At 39.7% G+C, this 20,979-nt stretch overlaps 1 protein-coding gene across 2 annotated transcripts in view; it reads left to right on the top strand.

Annotated features, from left to right (window-relative positions):
- Nucleotides 1-237: 237 nt before the first annotated feature.
- whrnb (whirlin b) overlaps nucleotides 238-20,979 on the top strand; it is an 82,385-nt gene continuing 61,643 nt past the window's right edge. For both annotated transcript variants that reach the window (XM_060884282.1, XM_060884281.1), the window contains exon 1: nucleotides 238-1,186. In XM_060884282.1, the coding sequence (XP_060740265.1) occupies nucleotides 509-1,186 (678 nt within the window). In that variant the 5' untranslated portion in view covers nucleotides 238-508. The remainder of the gene's footprint in view (nucleotides 1,187-20,979) is intronic.

Below are 20,979 nucleotides of genomic sequence, written 5' to 3'. Positions count from 1 at the left end.
CTGACTCTTAAAATTGATCTTGTTTGGTGATCAGAATATTCTCAGAGTATATTGTGATGAGTGATAGATCTCTTAGACATGTTTAATACTTGATTCCCAGCTAAAATGTAATATGTAAGGGGAAAGTGTTGATGTACTGTAGTTTTTTTTTATTATCTTTTAATGTTCATGTCACACAAAACTGTACAAAACACACTAAAGAAAGAAAACAATGAGCTGCAGAATTACGGATCTCTGCATACGGGGGATTGAATGTGTGTGTGTTCCGCATTGTGTCCGAAATGGCATCCTACTTCCTATTCCCTACACACTGCAAAGTGCACTCTGACTGTTTTGCATCCATTAAGCTACAACCGTTTGGACAGTGAGCTTTTACAGAGCATCGTGGGACTTTAGGACTGCGCCAGAAATTCTGCAACAGACATGAATCTGAAACTGTAAAAGTCTCAAACTAGTGCACTATAGAGTGAATAGTTGGTTGCTTTAGACGCAGGAGCGCACGCACGCGATGAGCTCGGAGCTGGAGCGCATGTCGCTGAAGTCGCGGGCGAACTCTGTGAGCTCCGGCGGTCGCTCTCTCTCGGTGAACGTGCAGCGGCTGCACGACTCTCTACACGTGTTGCTCGGCGACACCGAGCGCGAGCAGTTCGCCCACTGCCTAAGCGTGTACCACGCCAAGCGCAACGTCTACGACCTGGTGCAGACGCTTAAAGTGATTCTCGACACGCCTGGAAAACGCCAACTTCTACCCATGCTGCGCCTCGTGCTCCCCCGCGCAGACCAGCTGTTGTTCGACCAGTACACGTCCGAGGGCCTGTACTTGAAAACAGAACCGCCTACGTCTGCCGTGGACACGTACCGCCCCGGAGAAGTAAATCACGCAGGCTGCGTTCAGAGCGCCCACGTGCGCGCTCCCTCAGTGCATTTCGCAGGCGCGTTGGATTTCAGCACCGCAGGTGAAGGGACAGCGCAGGACGACACACGTCACGTGACCCTGAAACGCACCAAGAGCAACGAGGGCCTCGGGTTCAGCATCCGCGGCGGCGCAGAGCACGGAGTGGGGATCTACGTGTCTCTGGTAGAGCCGGGCTCCTCGGCAGAAAGAGAGGGACTCCGCATTGGAGACCAGATCATTAGAGTCAATGAAGTGGTGTTCGACCGGGTCACCCATGGAGAGGCAGTAAAGGTCAGGGGTGTGTGTGTGTGTGTGTGTGTGTGAAATACTGTGTAACATGGCAAAAATGACTATTTTGTGTAGTTTTGTAACTTTGGCGTGTACAGGGCAATTTCTGAACATTTGGATGCCCTAAGATACATGTGTGAAGAATAAAACACATGTGACGTGGTGTAATAGGAAAATAATCACTGCCCTGGTGGTGTGATGACATTCACTTGATTATTTTCCAATAACAGCACATCCTGAAGTGTTTTAGTACTTCTATTCCACAGCCATGTGCCAATGATTGCAATGTTCCATTTATTAATGAATGGTTTTGTGTGATTTTGTTATCCATTTATAGTTACGTTTATGTTTATGTTGTGGAACATCTGTTAGACAAGTTAGTTATAGCAGCCATAAACTTATTCTCTTACCCATCTCTCTCTCTCTCTCTCTCTCTCTCTCTCTCTCTCTCTCTCTCTCTCTCTCTCTCTCTTTCTCTCTTAAAGCTAATAAGACAAAAAAGCAACTTGTCATGTTACAAAGAAACCAGAAAGCATAAAGTTCTCTCTCACTGGGCAGAACATTTACTGATTATTACAAAAGACACTGTTACATTTTAAGTAAATGCCTTGTTGCAGAAAGCTGCACCATATCATACACAGATTATTAACATTGCATTATGTGCAGCTTCTGCCATTCAAGTCCTTGTGAATGAGCGGTTGCTATAGAAACATTAACATTCTAAAAAAAATCTTTAATATAATTTTTCTTGCAACGGCACAACACTCAGAACTGCTGTTGTAGAAGATGAATCAACACTTTTCAACCAATCAGATTTGATCATTCTGCAGCGCTGTGGTATAAATAAAGTCCTGCAATCGTATGGCTTGCTCCATAACAATACAGAGCATCCATCTACAGTATTCAACTGCTTAACTGAAGGAATGTAATATAGTAAAGCATTATGTTAATTTTGTTGTAGATATAAATGTCGTCATCTGTCGTCACACACACACACACACACACACACACACACACACACACACAAAAGCCCTCTTAGAAATGGTTAATGCTGTTAAACACAATGGTTTGAAAATACTGGAGAAGACCAGATGTTAGAGAGTTCAAGGTGAAGTGTGATGTACATGATGTACAGAGTAACTTGTCCAGCTGTAAAGATATACTGAAAAAGTGAAAGAAAATGAAAAATGAAAAAAAAAGGTAGATTTCTAAGGCTTTGTCTGACATTAGGAAAAAAATATTTGTACTACAGAAGGCTCCTGAAAGAATGGCTGTGAGCATGAGAACGCTAGCAGATTAATAGTAACACAAGATGTCAGGGGCACAGGGATAAAACAGACCCAAATGCAGGATAGTGTAAAAATAAACAGGGTTTAATAAATAAAAACATGAAACAAGGACACAGACTAGGACACACGACAAATAACAACAGCAGAGGATTTCGCGCTGCTTAAGGCAACTCGGCTCGACTAGATACTAACAACAATTAACACATGAGGAACAGGTGTGCAGAGGCGGGGAGGAAGAGACAAGGGCAGGGCAGATACGTGAACACAGGACATCAACAAAAGCACATGGCCAAAGTCCGGGCTGAGTCCTGACACAAGAACTTATAAATATAGACCTATAGGAAATATCTTGTTAATGGACCTTCCAGTTGCACCTTTTCTTCCAAAGGTACAGCAGTAATTCTAAAAAACTGTATTTACTACATGAAAAGTGTAAAAAATGGACTAACTAAATCATTAGTACATATAATATATTTCCATTCTAACACAAACTGTGCTTATGGATGAAAAACACAGCCCTTAATGGTTAAATTTCCAACAGATTACTGCTGCTTCACCACTTGCACCATAAAAAAAACCTGTGTACAAATTTGACTCACAAGTTCCTGCTTCATGATGCGCAACCGCATTCACATTTTCATCCATTCAGTTCCCACTCGCTGTTCCTCCACCCATGTGCTTTCTGTATTTGTTTTCCTTTCAGAAAAGCTTAATCAGTGCAGCAGTTGAAAACATTTCTCAAAAAGAACACGTGTGTGCAGAAAAAAAGAGATGCGGAGAGCAGAGGGAAAAAAAAAAAACATATTTTTGGCTGTGCTGTTTTTTTTTCTTCTTTCCTCACCATGGACACAGCGCATAAAACCCTCCTATTATATCAGATCAAGCCTCTCTCATGTTCACACTGGGGTCTAGTTTTGTGAGTACAACATGGTTCAAGGTTCACTAGTAACTAGCAGGTCCACTTTTTCCGCTCTATTCTGTAAAGATTTCCTCTAGAGGGCTTATTAATACAAGAGCTGTTTGTATCCTAGCCATGAGAGGAGACGTATGGTACAAGTTTGATGTCTGGAGACTTACAAAGGACAACAATTGATATTTTCGTCATGACCCAATGTTCTGCCAAAAGCAGATGATTGATCTTTGGCAGTTCTGCTACATGGCTCTTACTCCTTGCCTTTAAAAATGATTTGGCTTTTACCTAATTTCAGATAATTGGGTAATTGTATTAAAATAGGCCGTTGTGTCGAATGGATGTGTTTGTAGGACATGAGAAATTTAATGAGCTCTAAAACGCGATCCAAATGGGTACACTTAGGCATTTACAGACACAGATCTCAGAGGAGAGTTAAAACCCTGACCCTTGCCCTCAGACTCTGTGTGTGTATAATAACTGCAAATCACAATCACCGTCGAGTTAGGAACAAATGTACACCTGCACCTTCATGCAGTTATCTGATCAGCTAATTATGTGGCACCGTGGCATTGTATACAGTCATACAGGTACAGGTCAAGAGCTTCAGGTAATGTTCATTTCAATTCAATTCAGTTTATTCGTATAGCGCTTTTAACAATTCAAATGGTCTCAAAACAGAATAATAAATTAAAGTTACTATTTATCTCTAACATCTTTCCCTAATGAGGAAATTTGAGGCGATGATGGTGATGAAAAACTCCCTGAGGTGATATGAGGAAGAAACCTTGAGAGGAACCCAGAAGTGAACCTCCTCCTTATTTGGGTGACACTGGACAGGAAATAATGTAAATGTAAATAAATGTCCTTACTACAACAGTTTTTAGTTGAGTGGAATTAAATAAACATGACCTCCTAAGGAACTAACAGGTCAGCGTAATTTCGGAGTTCACCACAGACCCAATGCTAATTCCTTCCTGCCGAAGTCTTAAAATGTTCGCTGATGAAGAACTGATCATAAAGCTGACTGAGGTTTAACAGTGCACCAATGGTTTAAATATGGTGTGATGGTCTCAGGTTGACCCCAGTCACAGCAATCCCATGGAGTCACTGGCTGTCAATGCAGATCTATCCCCAGCAGAGTGCACACCAGGCGACGAGACACCAATCAGGGGTAGGGCGTCAGGATCGATGAAGTTCAAACATTAATTGAACATCAGAATAGGGGATTTCAAGATAATTAATAAGCATGAAAAAGGTGCAGGATGACCTGAAAGAAGCATGAACAGTTACACAGAGAGCAATAAAAAATGAATCATCTCTGCTCCTACACTTTGTGAAGAATACTTCTGTCACATAACAAAACAAGCACAGAGATCTGTGTCTAAAATGTACTGTACACACAAGCATTTAGAAACATCAGAGGATCTTTTGGACCAAATGAGGAAACAGATAGAACTTTTCGGCTATAATTCAGCTCGTCATGTTTGGTATACTGTAATGTTTGAGATTGTCAGCATTAAAATCTTTGCTTCTGTTTTGGTGTGTTAATGTTCAGCATTGAATTTCTTTGCCTTGGCTCACCTACAGTGGTGGTTAATGACTCATATTAAAGTTGGAACTCAGGGCTTTTTGAAGAATGTGTAGGTTTTTTTTTACCTAGCTTACTAGGTAGAATATATTTTTGTAGATATTTAATTTCTGAATATATAAAAAAGTTAGATTTTGTTCACAGAAATGTTTCTTTAAAGTAAACGATGACATCAAACTCATTTCTACTTTGAGATGAGCAAAGTGCTTGTTCATACGTAATCATCTACATTTTGAAGGTGTTTATCATCAACCATTAATATTCTGTGTAAGGTTATTAACAGAGTTGCAACGATAAAATAATTCATTTGTTTATACTGATTAAAAATGTCTGATAAGTTGCTGGTAAAAAGGGTTAAATGTCTAAGAGCTAACTTTTGTAATGCCGAACAGTTTAGAAAATATAAGCCAGTACATTCAGTGTGTACAAAAGCCTTCTGGTGGTCCAGAGGCAGAATCTCATTGCCGTGGCCCAGGTTCGACTCTCAGGCAGGGAGATAACGCAGCTACTGAAAAGTTAACTCTCAGTTCCAGTCCCAAGCCCGGATAAAATGGGAGGGTTGCATCAGGAAGAGCATCCAGCGTAAAACCTGCACCAAATCTAATATGCGGACCATATGATCCGCTGTGGTGACCCCGAACCGGGAACAGCCGAAAGATCAACAACAACATTCAATGTATAGAAAGCATGTAGTTGTAAGAGGTCGTTAAAGCTAAAATTCTAATGTTTGCTAAATGTGAATTGTATTCTTTTAGGTACTGAAAAATAGGAATCTAATATGAATACACAATGTGGTACACAATGAAAGGGAAATTACACTGTCTGGCAGTCAGGCTTATCTTATTTGATCTAATGGAAGTGTGTACAAGAAGAAGAGTCTGGAATGAGTTGTGGAAATTTCACTTTCCCAATTTCCCAATTTCCCTTTCATTCTGACAAAACCCCTAATTCATTGTGATTTCACAGCAAGCTTTAAAATTTGTTGCTGTTTATCCAGAATTTTTTAGAAAGATTTGAATGTTCCTAAAAGGTATTAGACATAAGATCTTGTATACAGTAGTTTACAATATGTACTGCATAGTGGGCTGATAAAGAGGCTTGACAGCTGCCCAGATCCAGATGACTCATTGAAACACTGTGGCCCAAGTCTACAGTCTGCAGCATTAATGATGAACATGCCAGGTATTCATTTTGATCCTGTACTGGTTACAGTGAAATGCCCAGAAAAGAAAGAAAGAAAGAAAAAAAAAAACATCCTAAGTGTGCTACAGCAGGCAGCTCAGTGTAACAGCTCCTTCTGTTAATGGATCCAGCCAGCAAGCAGAAGTGAGGAGAGTGAAAGCACAGAAAAAAAGAAGATTTTTTTTTTTTTATTAGGATCTACTGCCTGCAGGATACGCTCACTGTGATGTTGGTGTGAACTGATACTGAAGTAGAACATGAGCAGATTTATGTCCCAAACTGAGAAATTACACTCTGTGCTATTATGTTGCATTTGAAAGAAACTGTTGTTCTTCTACAACATGACTAACAAATCGAATTAACCAAGCCCTGAATAAGATCTTACTGTACAGTAAGTGAAATAATGATTAGTGGTGAATTCAGACTATGAGTATGAGTATGAGTGGTGGAGATCACTTGGAGTTACTCCATGACTTCAGATGTTTGAGTATTTTAGAAATTCCTGATCTCTTGTGTCTCTACAGTTTACCAAGAATGATGGAAAAAAGCAAAGAGATCCTTTGTACAACAATTCTTTAGTCAGAAACACCTTGATGGTAAGAGAGTTCAGAGGAGAACTTCGAGACTTTGTTCTCATGCCAGAAAAGCGTCATAGGAAGCCGACAGTAACTGGAATAATCACTCTTTACAGCTACACTGAGCAGAAAAGCATCACAGATCACACAACATGAACCTTGAAGCGAATGGGCTACAACATTAGATTCCACTCTTAGTCATAGTAGAACAGAAATCTTTATCACGTTGCAGGTATTTTTTGAACTATTCAAACATACTGCTTGATACCAACAAACATGCTACGAAGTTTTTTGAGATTAATGTTTACATTTATGACATTTGGCAGATGCCCTTATCCAACTTACTGAAGTGTTTTTGAAGCTTCTCTTAATTAATACATCGATACTGCTTTACTAGATCAAGATCTAAGAATTACCATCAGCCTAAAAAAATCTTTTGTGAGGTTCTAAAGCAAGTATATCAGGAAATGATAGGTCTTCATACATCGATTCCAGCTACTCAGCTGTTTGGACATCTAGGGGAAGTTTATTGCACCACCTAAGTGCCAGAACAGAGAGTCTTGATGCCTACATGCACTCTGAGAGATGGCGGAGCAGTTGAGCAGTGCTGGAGTATCATTCTGATGTTTGATGAGAACATTAACTGAAGCTCTTGACCTGCATCTGCATGAAATAATGTATTGCACTGCTGCCACGTCATTGGCGGACTGCATAACTGCGTAAGGAAGAAGGTGTTCCTAATAAAGTGGTCAGTGTGTATACACATTAATCTCCTGGAAAACAGCTTGCATTTGGACACCTGGGATATAAATACTTGAATGATAAGCTATGAGTTATCAGTTATGTTGTTAGATAGCTAGGTTGGTACATTAGTCAGTGACTTCTGAGACTATGTTGCTTAGAGAATAAAAAAACCACTAAATCCCGTCCCAGGCCGACCCTCTCAGATGAGATCGTCTAGAAGCGCAACCTGATTTCGGTTATTTTTTTCCTACTATCTACAGTGCAATCTGCACTTATGTTGTGTTTAAGGTTAGATATTGGTGTAAGCTTAAAGCAGAGTGTGATTACATAACGGTCAGAGATAGTAAGGTGTTCAAGAGGGAAATAATGATAGGCATCTCATCTCTTCTTGCTCTGTCTCTCTGTCGTTTTTTTTCTCGTATGTGTGGGCCGGGAGCAGTGTTCTTGTTTTCGTACATTGAATTGACATTACTGAAAAGTGTATCTCTTTGTGTGTGTGTGTGTGTGTGTGTGTGTGTGTTGTGTGAGAGAGAGAGAGAAATGCCAATCTCACCTCAGCCAAGTAAGACAGCACTAATGCTGTGGAGAATATGTCATTTACCAAAATGCTTTGTTGCTAATGCAAGTCATTACTAATAGCTTGGCTCACAATATTCACAAAAAAAACACTTCTAACGGAAATTAACCATGCTTTCAATGAAGAACACCAATTTTTAAACTCGCATATAAACCCTGGTGCTTCATTTCCAAGCCTCTGGGATGTAGAACAGCTTCTTTTCACTGTCTGAAAACTAACTCCTGCATTTTTTTTTGCTACTTAGCTCAAGCTTTTAGTTTATAGCTAGCTAACTATGCTGCTTGGAATTAGCCAAATGTACACTATATATATATATGTACTATAGTACCTGGAGTGACTTTTCATTCTCAGCAGCTTATTTTTTTCAAGCTTCTTGTTTTTATTGAAATAATTCTGGAGCTGCTCTCAATCATATATTTGAGCTAGGATTAGCTGTTAGCTTCTACCGACAACAGCAGGCAAGAAAGAGCCTCATTTCTTCTTCTGTGTTTTTAGTAGTACTAAAACTAACAGCGTTAGTTTCATATAAATAATGCTAGCTAATTCAAATATGAAGAGGTAATTACATAGTATTTAAAACCTAATAGGTAACTGAATAGTATTAAATATAGCTAGCTGACTAGTGTTACAATAAAAATCGTCACTGCTTTAGCTAAACATATAGCTAGCTTAGTAGTTAGCTACTCCCCTTCTGTAAATTGAAGTATGCATTAAAATAAGGTAAAAAAAAATATTAATATGCATATGTTTCAGTGGTAAAATGTTACCGCTTAACAAAAAGAGCTAGCTTAATATCGTAACTTATATTGTGTCCTTAAAAGCCCCTTTGTTAGTTTATTAGGATCAATTTAGTAGCATGAGCAGATGCTAAAATGGACTTGCTTATCGAACCCTTCCCCAAGTTCCTAATTTAAAGCTGTATAGATGAAGTAGAATCCTGTCCAACATCTACCCCGGTGAATCGAAGTCTAATTGTTTCTGGCTAATTGGCTTGCCACGCTAAGCTAATAGAGTTGAAGAGCATTGCTCCTGGTGGGATCCGCTCTGCTTAGTTATTCATTGCCTGTATTCTGTTTCTCATCAGGCCCTAAACAATTCATTACAGCGTTTAATTAAGCAGGCGCTGATTTAAAGCTATGGTGCATATGTGGACATTTGAGGTGCCTTTCTGACATTCATGGAGCTCAGCTTGAGTCGCACAAGTTGACACCAAGAGCTTATTTTCTGGATGGTGTGCATTGTGTGCCGGGTGATTATTAAACCTCCTGAAACACATGATTGCTTTTATTCCTGTGCTGAAATTAGATGTTCTGTTAAGATGCCTTCAGTCTTGCTCCTAGCTTCTATATCGATAATCACTGTCTAGAAGCAAAAGTCCATAATTATAGTTTTCTAGTAAAAAGCTTTTTTTTCCTTCTAAAGATATTATTAAATAACATTGGCTTAGCTGGAGAAACCATTTACAGGAGTGACACAGCCTACAAGGTTACGATCCCTCTCGGGCTTAGTAATATAAATTTAAATTAAAGTCTGAAATAATTCTTCAACACAGGCTGTGTTCAGAGGCAGCAGCTTAAATCCAAAAGTTACGTCAACGTTTATGTCGGAAGAGTGATTTAGAGATGTACTAAGCACACGATTAATGACTTTTACTGTGATATTACAAGAATAAAACACTGGTGATGTGATGTAGTTTCATAATGCAAAAGGTTTTGTATTTGGTTGTGAATAAATAGCATGCGGTAATTAATTGTTTGAACCGTTTCTATCTGTAAAACATTTTAGGACATTAATTAAGGTATAGCACCAACAGGATGAGCAACAGTTTCTATCCTAGAGCTTTGGCCTCCATCAAGACTGGTTCATAAGTTCTCAGGCTAAGTATAACATCAGTCTAAAAAAATCAAGAATTGCATAGACTTTTATGCATTTACTTTACATCTTGTGTATTTTAGAGTAACTCTGTAATAGACAACGTACAGTCATGAACATATAGATGTAAATTTGTCCAACAGCAGGTGCGTTTCCTGTCACAGACATCAGTGCATGTGGAATATCCTTAATCACGGTCGTGTCAGAAAACAGCTGCTTTCACGGGAACAAAATCCAGACCCAAACGTTGAGATAGCAGACAGCCTGGGGATCTATCTTTAAAAAAGACATATACAGGAAAACACTAGGAAGAAAACTAAGCAACAAGAAGATACCAGAAACCACGAACACAACCACAAGGACAACTGGTATAAATGGGGTAGGTAATTAGAGTAACATAAGGGACAGGTGTGCAGAGGTGAAGAAGGGGATAAGGATCAGGTGGGGAAAACACACATAACCACAAAACAAAGACATACCACAAGATAAACAAACACCTGCTGGAATGCCCCCTGGTGTACAGGCAGGAAATAGTCCAATCCATCCATGGCAGGTTGCCATAAATAAACATGTGGACAAAATTTGTTGGTCCCCTTTCATTAAAGAAATACAAAACCACATGGTCACTGAAATAACTCAAATTGGACAAAAGCAATAATAAATACAAATTTACTGACACTAAAATCAGACATTGCTTTTGAATTTTGTTTTAACAGAAGCATTAAAAGAAATTGAAGTTGGCCTTGACAACAATAACGGTTCACCTAGAAAAGATCATTTTGGTCAAAAATTAAAATGGTAAAGTAAAGTGTGTTCTGTAATTAGCATCTAAAGTTTCTTCAAACGGGGGAACGGTGGCTTAGTGGTTAGCACGTTCGCCTCACACCTCCAGGGTTGGGGGTTCGATTCCCGCCTCCGCCTTGTGTGTGTGGAGTTTGCATGTTCTCCCGAGTCTCGGGGGTGTCCTCCGTGTACTCCGGTTTCCTCCCCCGGTCCAAAGACATGCATGGTAGGTTGATTGGCATCTCTGGAAAATTGTCCGTAGTGTGTGATTGCGTGAGTGAATGAGAGTGTGTGTGTGCCCTGCGATGGGTTGGCACTCTGTCCAGGGTGTATCCTGCCTTGATGCCCGATGACGCCTTAGATAGGCACAGGCTCCCCGTGACCCGAGGTAATTCGGATAAGCGGTAGAAAATGAGTGAGAGAGTGAGTGAGTTTCTTCAAACTTGTAATCAGTCAGTCTGCCTATTTTTAGAGAGAAAAGTAGTCATTGTGCCGTTTGGTATCACAGTGTGCACCACAATAAACATGGACCACAGAATGCTAAGGAGAGAGTTGTCTCAGAAGATTAGATGAAAAATTACATCTCAAAAACCACAGAAAAGACCTGAATCTGGTCCCAAACAATTTAGGCTTTTCTTTTTTTATTCTTTTCATAGGAAACCACAATGTGTATAATTCTCAAGACACAACCATGGATAAGGCAGGAGGATTTCCTGTCTTTCTCTTTTCAGACACTTTTCTGTCTCCCATCAAACCATTAAACTCTCACACTTGGAATCTTTATCTGCTTCTAATTTATCTGTAATTAATTTCGCCTGGAGCATGTAATGGCTTGTTGGCAGGGATCATTTGAGCGTCTGAGCACATCTCTCCCTCTGTTTTTTTTCCCAGAACAGAGAGATAAACGGCATAATTCTAACTCCACAGTGAAACTTAATAGCAGTCTAGATAACTTGTGTGCTTGTTTTCTGCCTTCACGGCTTTTTTGTCTCCTGTCATCCCTGGAGATCAGCCTTATAGCTCGCCTGGTACTCATTCAGAATATCAACTCAAGGTTTTCTCTGTTTCTGCCTCCCTCTTGTACACATTTCCTTATCTTCTATTCCATTCTGGTGCTTACTCAGAACACACAACCTGAGTCAAGGCTGTGAGGTTGAGATTTTTCTTCATTTTTGCAAGTATTGATTTGGAATTTTCCATTCATGAATATCTGGTAATGTTTTGGGTCTGAATTCTGTTGGTACTAAAGACCATTCCCAAGGTTAAATTGTTGTTGTGGAGAACATTGTTTCCAGTTCCGTCACACTGTTTTTTATCTGACTGTTTTTGGGTCAGTCAGCGGCCTAGTATTTTGTATCTGACACACAAAATACATGCCTGCAACATAGTAGGTTGGATCTCGGATTGTGGTGCTTAATTCCCATCTTTATTATGGGGCACTGGTGGCTCAAGTGCTTAAGGCTATGGGTTGTTGATCACAGGATTGGCGATACAAGCTGCCACTGTTGGGCCCTTGAGCAAGACCCTTAACCCTCTCTGCTCCAGGGGTGCTGTATCATGGCTGACCCGGTGCTCTGACCACAACCTCCAAAGCTGGGATATGTGAAGAAACTGTCCTGTAATGTATATGTGACATTATCTATATAGTCTTCTTTTAAATCTAGCAATTTCTCTTTGTTTTGATCATTCATCAGGGTTCATTTATGATCTCTTGTGTTAACTGAACATGAGGAATCATGTTAAAGCTGCAATTTTCAGAATTATTTCTAGCCCAAGCAGAGCTTTTTTAGAGATACGTTTACGCCACCATCAATAATGGGATATAATCGGTTAAGGAAAACCGTTCCGTAGTGAGCTTTATTAGATACTTATTTATTTCTATTTATTTCTATTTAACAATGCCTTTTATATTAAATAATTATAATAATGATATTTACAACACAACTCCTTTCAGTGCTCCACAAATCAACATTTTCTTCTAAAGTGCATGAGCTTTTCTAGGTGTCTGTGTTTTACACCAACCAGATTTGACTTCTGTTCCATCTAATAATATAATTATTTAATAATATAACTGGGGGAAGTTGTGGCCTAATGGTTAGAGAGTCTGACTCCTAACCCTAAGGTTGTGGGTTCGAGTCTCGGGCCGGCCACGACTGCGGTGTCCTTGAGCAAGGCACCGAACCCCCCCAACTGCTCCCCGAGCGCCGCAGCATAAATGGCTGCCCACTGCTCCGGGTGTGTGTTCACGGTGTGTGTGTGTGCACTTTGGATGGGTTAAATGCAGAGAACAAATTCTGAGTATGGGTCACCGTACTTTGCCGTATGTCACGTCACTTCACTTCTTCTTCTTCTTAATTGCGTATAACATAAGACAAAAGATGTCTTATACTGTAGCTCCAGTGCAAACCTACATCTTGTGAGGAGAAGGTGGTGGGGTCAGTGCTTTGTATTTACTTCTTGCCGACATGCAAAGTTATTAAAACTGTCAAAATTTCACACGGTAATGGATTTCCAGGGTCACCACACATTTAACATTTCTGCATACTATGAATAATTCTGATTGTAAATGCATAAATTTGGTTTAGATATTTTAGGGGTTCTTAGGTAATCTAAAATAATGTACATTATTATAATATCATTATCTTATACATCATTCTTACAGTGGTGTGAAAAAGTGTTTGCACCGTCCTGATTTTTCTTTTGTTTTTGCACGTTTGTCACACTATACAAAATCCAAACCTACATGGCCCTGTGTGAAAAAGTGTTTGCCCCACACACTGCCCCACAGGGCCATGTAGGTTTGGATTTTATTTTCCCTTAATAATAAAAGCCTTCATTTAAAAAGTGCATGTTGTGTTTACTTGTGTTATCTTTGACTAATATTTAAATTTGTTTGATGATCTGAAACATTAAAGTGTGACAAATGTGCAAAAAGATAAAAAATCTGAAAGGGGCAAAAACTTTTTCACACCAGTGTAAATTGTTAAGTTGGGTTTAATCAATGGACATTCAAATTAAAGCTGAATGCAAAAGTGACAAGCTCAGGTGATAACTGATAAGGATGATGATGATGATGATGATAATGCTAATGATGATTGATGCTGCTGCTGCTGATGATGGATGCTGATGATGATGGCAATGAATCCATATGTAGTATTTAATAACCTTGGCATGTTGATTGACCCTAATCAATGAAGAACAGGGGAAAGTTTTGTGCCTGAGCCTCCTTCAAGCCCATAATTCAAAGATGTACTAATGGAGCTCTTTGACATAGAGATGTTTTCTGTAATGTTCAGCTGTGTTCCCATGCAGTCATATGAATAGAGGAATTAGATCCTTTTCAAGGTGAGGTTGAGTTTGGAAACTATCCTTTTGGTCCAGACACAACAAATCACACATTTATTTTCAGCAAAATTCTGGTCAGGTAATTGATGTAATATAGTATGTAAAAAAATATTCTTTAGGGTCAATCCCTGCTATTAGAAAATAACATATTACTACTAAATAATGATGGTGATAATAGTAGTAACAGTATTAATAGTCATGGTAGTAGTGACAGTAGTAATGGTGATGGTAGTAGTGTCAGTAGTAATGGTGATGGTAGTAGTGTCAGTAGTAATGGTGATGGTAGTAGGAACAGTAATAATGGTAGTAGTCATAATGGTGGGGTAGTATTGACAGTAATAATGGTGGTAGAAGTAGTGACAGTAGTAATGGTGGTGGTAATACTGACATTAATAATGGTGGTAGAAGTAGTGACAGTAGTAATGGTGGTGGTAATACTGACAGTAGTAATGGTCATTGTAGTAGTAACAGTAATAATGGTAGTAGTGATAATGGTGGTGGTAGTAACAGTATTAATGGTAGTGGTAGTAGTAACAGTAATAATGGCAGTAGTGATAATGGTCGTGGTAGTAGTAACAGTAGTAATGGTCGTGGTAGTAGTAGTAACAGAAGTAATGGTGGTGCTATTAGTGAAAGTATTTAAGGTTGGTGGTAGTAACAGTATTAATGGTAGTGGTAGTAACAGTAATAATGGTATTAGTGATAATGGTCGTGGTAATAGTGACAGTAGTAATGGTGGTGGTAGTGACAGTAGTAATGGTAGTAGTGATGATGTTGGGGTAGTAGGACTAATAGCAATTGTAGTAGTATAACTGTGCAAACTGTGATATTATAGACTACATTTGCAAAGTGTGTTTGAACCTCACAAATTTGGTGTTCTTTCTTTCTTTCTTTCTTTCTTTCTTTCTTTCTTTCTTTCTTTCATTCTTTCTTTCTTTCTTTCTTTTTAAGGCACTATTTTTAAAGCAGATTATTGTTATATATTACAGACACACATATATATATATATATATATATATATATATATATATATATATATATATATATATATATATATATATATATATATATATACTTACCCATGTGCTACCCATTAACCCCATTAACTGAGTAAGACAAGCTTTTACCAGGCAGTAGTTGGTATTTCTGACTTTGTAGCATAGACTTGTCTGTTTTCATAAAGAACCTGGGAGACAAATGAGTGACAGTGAGGAACACTTATGGTACAGACCAAGGCCAAAGAGGGATGGGATCCGAGCAGGAGAAAAAGAATGAAAGCAAAGCAAAGGAGAGAAGCCTATCTCTTCACAGATTAAAAGTGACAGCTAATTTACCTGTCCTCTCTAGAGCGCAGCGATCAGTCCTCTCAGCCTGCCCGCAGCGAAATCCCATTTAACACTACATATACCTTAGCTAAAGTAAAACAGTGCCTCCTTTTCCGATTTATGAAGAGTGTGCATGTCTCATCGGATCAGATCAAGGAGAAACTGGTTATTTGGTAATACTTTTTGAAAGGCAAAGCAGAAAGGTCTAAAAAATGCACTTTATAAAATGTTGACCCTGTTTAGAATAAAACATCCGACATTGGTGGTTTGAAATAGAACTTTCTTACTTTTACTGCAGTGAAGTATTTTAGTGGTAGAATATGGAGCGTCGAGATTTGCTTGTTCGTTGAGGCAGAGATATACAAAGAATGGGGCACATTTAGGGGAAGAGGAGCATGTACTGTAATTAGGCATTTATGGGACTGATTGATGAATAATAAAATGTGACTTTTACGCTGATAATATGAGAAGGTTAAATAGCACTGTTATGTGTAGAATAAGCTCCAGAGTTCAGTTACTGTCTCTACAGAGTTTGTCTTCCTGCTCTTGCGGGTTTCTAATCAGCGTCCAAAGTGTCTCATCTGGTCTGTTTTCCTGTCTCCTGCTAAATGTTCATGAGATCCATCATGACATTGACCAGGATAAAGTAATTACTGAAACTGAGAGAGAGAGAGAGAGAGAGAGAGAGAGAGAGAGAGAGACTGTGTTTAATAGTACACTTAACTCACTACACATTGCTCAAATCACTCTAAAGTGGCTGGTATTCAAGTACCATAGGTGCAGAACAAAGTCCATGGGCTGGAGTCTTGATCCAGTTCCTTCTGCCTGGGCAGAGCCAAATGTCCACTGGGACGACCGTGATTCCAGGCTGGATTTGGGTATTTGATGCAGAAGTGAGTAGAGTATCCAAAATCTGTACTCAAGTAAAAGTACAAGTACTGCTGGAAATATTTACTCCAGTAAAAGTTATAATAGTTACTTGAGTAAGAGTAAAATAAGTACCATTGAAAATACTCAAGTAGCTAGTTACTAGTTACTTCTGATCTGATTGATATGAAGCGACAACCCAGAACAAAACTACTTAGGGACTTTTAAGGAGAGGTGTGTGAAATAGAGGTCTTCTTGGGTCTAAAGGAATGTACCCGACCCGAAGTGACCCGAATCACTTTTTACCCGAACCCGACGTGCATAATTTATTTTTTTTTTAAGATAGACCCGACCCGAGACAAACCCGAAAAAAATTAGACCCGAGTTCGACCTGACCGGTTGGCAATTTTTTTTAACCCGACTGGACCCGAATGTTGCACACACCGATGCAGCCCTGCACGCACCGGTCACACAGAAAAAAACTCCGCAAACAATTTGTCCGGCTGCTCCATTTACTCTTTGTTTTTATTAACTTATTTATATTTTTATCTTACTGCCTGCCTAATGCACACCTGCGACTCAAATCGATGCACACACGCGAGATACAGTAGTTCGGGTCGTCTCGGGTCCGTTCGGTAAAAACACATACATTTTAAATTACCCGAGACCCGATGCCACTATTATTATACCCGACCCGTGTCCGAGGCACACGTGAAACTTTTAGACCCGAACCCGCTCGGGTCTCGGGTCGGACCTCGGGTTTTCGGATCTAAGTGGACCCGTGAAGACCTCTAGTGTGAAAGCTCTCCTTGTTCTGCTTATATAAAACATAGTTCGAAGTAAAGCAACCTATCTCAGTCCAGTGACGGGCACATTGACATCACGTAACCTGTCAATTGCAGTAAAATCTCAAACACACACAGATGTTTTTCTAACAGCTAACTCCGTCTTTATTTTCACATTCACAACACAAACTTGTCAGCATCTGCATTTAAACAAGCTAACAGAGAACCAAGGAGAAGGTGTGTGTGTGTGCAGAGTGTGTGTTTGTTTGTGCTTCAGTATGTGAATGTTTATTTAATCATATGTTCTTTCTTGAGCAATCAGCTTCGCACAATTTTACTGTTGAACTTCAGTAGTAATTGGCTCTCAAGATATTTACAAACCCGTTTTTATTCTGTATGTTTGTTTTACACTTTAGTGAGATGTCCGGATTTGTGATTAAACGCAAGACGTCACAGTATGCTGCTCAATTTATGGAGATGAAATTCTTGTACGGGGGGGCACGGTGGCTTAGTGGTTAGCACGTTCGCCTCACACCTCCAGGGTTGGGGGTTCGATTCCCGCCTCCACCTTGTGTGTGTGGAGTTTGCATGTTCTCCCCGTGCCTCGGGGGTTTCCTCCGGGTACTCCGGTTTCCTCCCCCGGTCCAAAGACATGCATGGTAGGTTGATTGGCATCTCTGGAAAATTGTCCCTAGTGTGTGATTGCGTGAGTGAATGAGAGTGTGTGTGTGCCCTGCGATGGGTTGGCACTCCGTCCAGGGTGTATCCTGCCTTGATGCCCGATGACGCCTGAGATAGGCACAGGCTCCCCGTGACCCAAGGTAGTTCGGATAAGCGGTAGAAAATGAATGAATGAATGAATGAATTCTTGTACGCTGCGATTTCAGTTTGTTTTGGTGCACAGAGCAAGCAATGCATTATGAAACTATTCCTTTTGACATCTTGGAGTGAAAACATAAACTGAACTTGAGGCTGGTGGTGATCTGCCTCCGAGACCTCGCACATGTCTTCTTCTGCTTCAGTCTTCATCTTCCAACCAAACGTGCGCTAAACGAAAGCGGGAGATACGTAGCAGCCTCTCGCGAAGCAGCCTCTCCAACGTCTCGCGAGACTTGCAGACAAGTCAGAGAAACTCATTATGTTAGAAATCTCTTTAAATTTATTACCATTTGACAGTAACGGAGCAAAAGTAAACATCTTTAAATATACTCTAAAAGTACAAGTTACCCAAAAAATTTACTCAAGTCAGTATAAAAAAAGTAAATGTAATTCGTTACCTCCCACCTCTGTTTTGATGTTTACACTGTCGTAGGGGTTAGTTTTAGTGGTTAGGCTTATAGGGGGCAAATTAATTGCCACGCTTTTGGACCTTTGTTTCTGCAAATTTCCCGCTAGTCGGCAATATTTTCTTCACGAATGTCAAAAGAACCATAAGACCTCATTTCATGATTTCATTATTTGCATATTTGGTTGGTGGATTTTAATGTCACCAAACAGAACAGCTAAAATGTTTTTATTTCCAGTAATCCATCCATCATAGCATGCTGAGTCTCGCTAACTGGCTCAGGAGCTGCGACCATAAAAACAAATAAGTGGAACAGATCATTTCACAGTGAGGAAAAAAGAAGCATCTTTTTTTCCTCAAGCTCATGGGTGTCCAGTCTTCTTCACACAGGACCAGTTTTGTGGACTGGTCTTCTTTCCAACCAAGCAGAAAAGACACCTACTGTAGGTCTACTGAAAGCCAGGATCTTCTGATGAAACAGGTGGAATCAGGTGCTGCTTCTGCTTCAGTGCCCTGATTGGACACACGTGTGTTAGATAGAACCCTCACCACCACCATCATGACACCAGACGAGGTGCCACCTTTCTGTAAATTCTACATTATACCATCAGAATGCTGATCCATAATATTTATAAGTGTTTAAAGAAAAATATGTACATCGTAACACAATATAATATTATTCATATGCCATATATGGACATTTGTAATACCGTTTATATATAACTCTGACCTCAGGTCTGTCTCATGCAACCTTTATGTTTGTGTGACAAAAATCCTAAAATTAAATCATAGTTGAAAAAATATCTGGATGCAAGTTCAAGATAGACATCATACTTTATTTATTTATTTATTTATTTATTTGCCAGTGAAAAATATGTGATGTTTTTCTGGTTGCTAGGGTCAATTTGGATACTAGGTTCAGGTTGGGGATAGATTTGGGTGTAGGCATTGATTGGCTGCATTAATAATTATGTCAATGGAAGGTTCTTACTAGGATTATAATTGTGTGTGTGTGTGTGTGTGTGTGTGTGTGTGTGTTAGCAAGGTAACATGGGGATAAAAATGCGTGAAGCCTTGAGGCTCTTCCATCCCCATCAGCAGCCCGTCCTCATCCTTTCCACCTTCAGCATAGGAATGAACTCTGCCATTTACCTTCTACACATGCAAAACAACTCCCACACACTCTTTTAGACCACACTCACACACTCACACACTCATACACACTCATCCACACACACATCCACTCACTCACACGCTCACACTCACACAAAATAACACCCAGGAGATCTTGGTTTAGGTACACTCCACAAGAGAGGCTGTGTGGGGCTGGAATGCAGCAGTGCATTTACAGTATAGAAGACTGGCACTCATCTTTCCGAGTACCAATCTCTCTCTCTCTCTCTCCTCTCTATCTCGCTCTCTCTCTCGCTCTCTCTGACACACAGTACTAATCTCTCAAGCTATCTCTCTCTCACTCCCACTCTCTCTTGCTCTCTCACTTTCTTTCTACCACGGACAAACAGTACCTCTCTCTCTCTCTGTCTCTCTCTCCCTCTGTCTATCTGTCTCTCTATCTATCTTGTCCTCGATCTGTCCTAATGGCCCTGTGCACTGGGACATTGCTTTATTTTAAAAAACAGGACAAGTGCATGGGAATTCCAAACCTTTGCTCTGTAATGATGAATAGAGCTGATTTTTTTTTTTTTTTAATAAATCTAGGTCGTTCTGTTTTTTAAACTCTATCAGGTTAAAGCCAACAATAGCTGCTGTGAGTATTTTAACCTGGAATGCTTCTATGCTAAAACATAAATAATAGGATTAAAATCTGGACACTTTAAACACATCAGCACACAGTTACACATCGCCTAAAGTCGAGAGTCTTGTTTTTATTCTCACGGACTAATCACGTAGAGATTGAGGAAAAATATGTGATATTAGTGACCTTGAGCTTGCATGCTTGTTAGTGCCAGATGGGCTAGTTTGAATATTTCCAAAACTGTAGATCTTTTGGGTTTTCTCACACATTGTTGGTGGTGGTGGTGGTATAAAGTTCTGGGGAATTGGTTTTGCTGGCACGCATTAGCACCTTAACGCTAGTTAAGCAGTGTTTAACTGAAACTATTAATAATACACTCTTTATTTAAATTTCTATATTGCCTTTTCAAATAATTAGCTGACACAAACGCTATGTGCTATAACAACGCTATGTGTTATAACAATAAGATCGAATCATATATCATTACACACGAATATCATTAAACATAATTACTGGTACGATCCATCTTGACGGCGGAATGTAAAGCCACATATTGGACATTTTTGATTCGTATAAAGAAGTGAATTATTTTAACACAGCGAGTCTGTTAATCAGGAAACAGTTTATGGGTTGGGTTTCTGCATCTAGAGTATAGTATCGCCTTGTTAGATGCCTAGCCGTAGTCTCGCTAGTGATCAACAGAGTACAGTTGTCTTTTTAATAGAACAGAGAACAGAACGAGGGGAATAGAAGCCTTTATTATCGGCACATATACATTACAGTACAGTGGAATTCTTTTCTTCACATACCCCAACTGAGGAGGTTGGGGTCAGAGTGCAGGGGCAGCTATGATACAGCGCCCATGTAGCAGGGAGGGTTGAGGGCAGCTTGGCTGTTCAGGGCCTTGAAC

The sequence above is a fragment of the Tachysurus vachellii genome, chromosome 12, assembly GCF_030014155.1.
Source record: "Tachysurus vachellii isolate PV-2020 chromosome 12, HZAU_Pvac_v1, whole genome shotgun sequence".
In the NCBI taxonomy this organism is placed as follows: Eukaryota; Metazoa; Chordata; class Actinopteri; order Siluriformes; family Bagridae; genus Tachysurus; species Tachysurus vachellii.
This window is presented reverse-complemented; position numbering and strand designations above follow the sequence as displayed.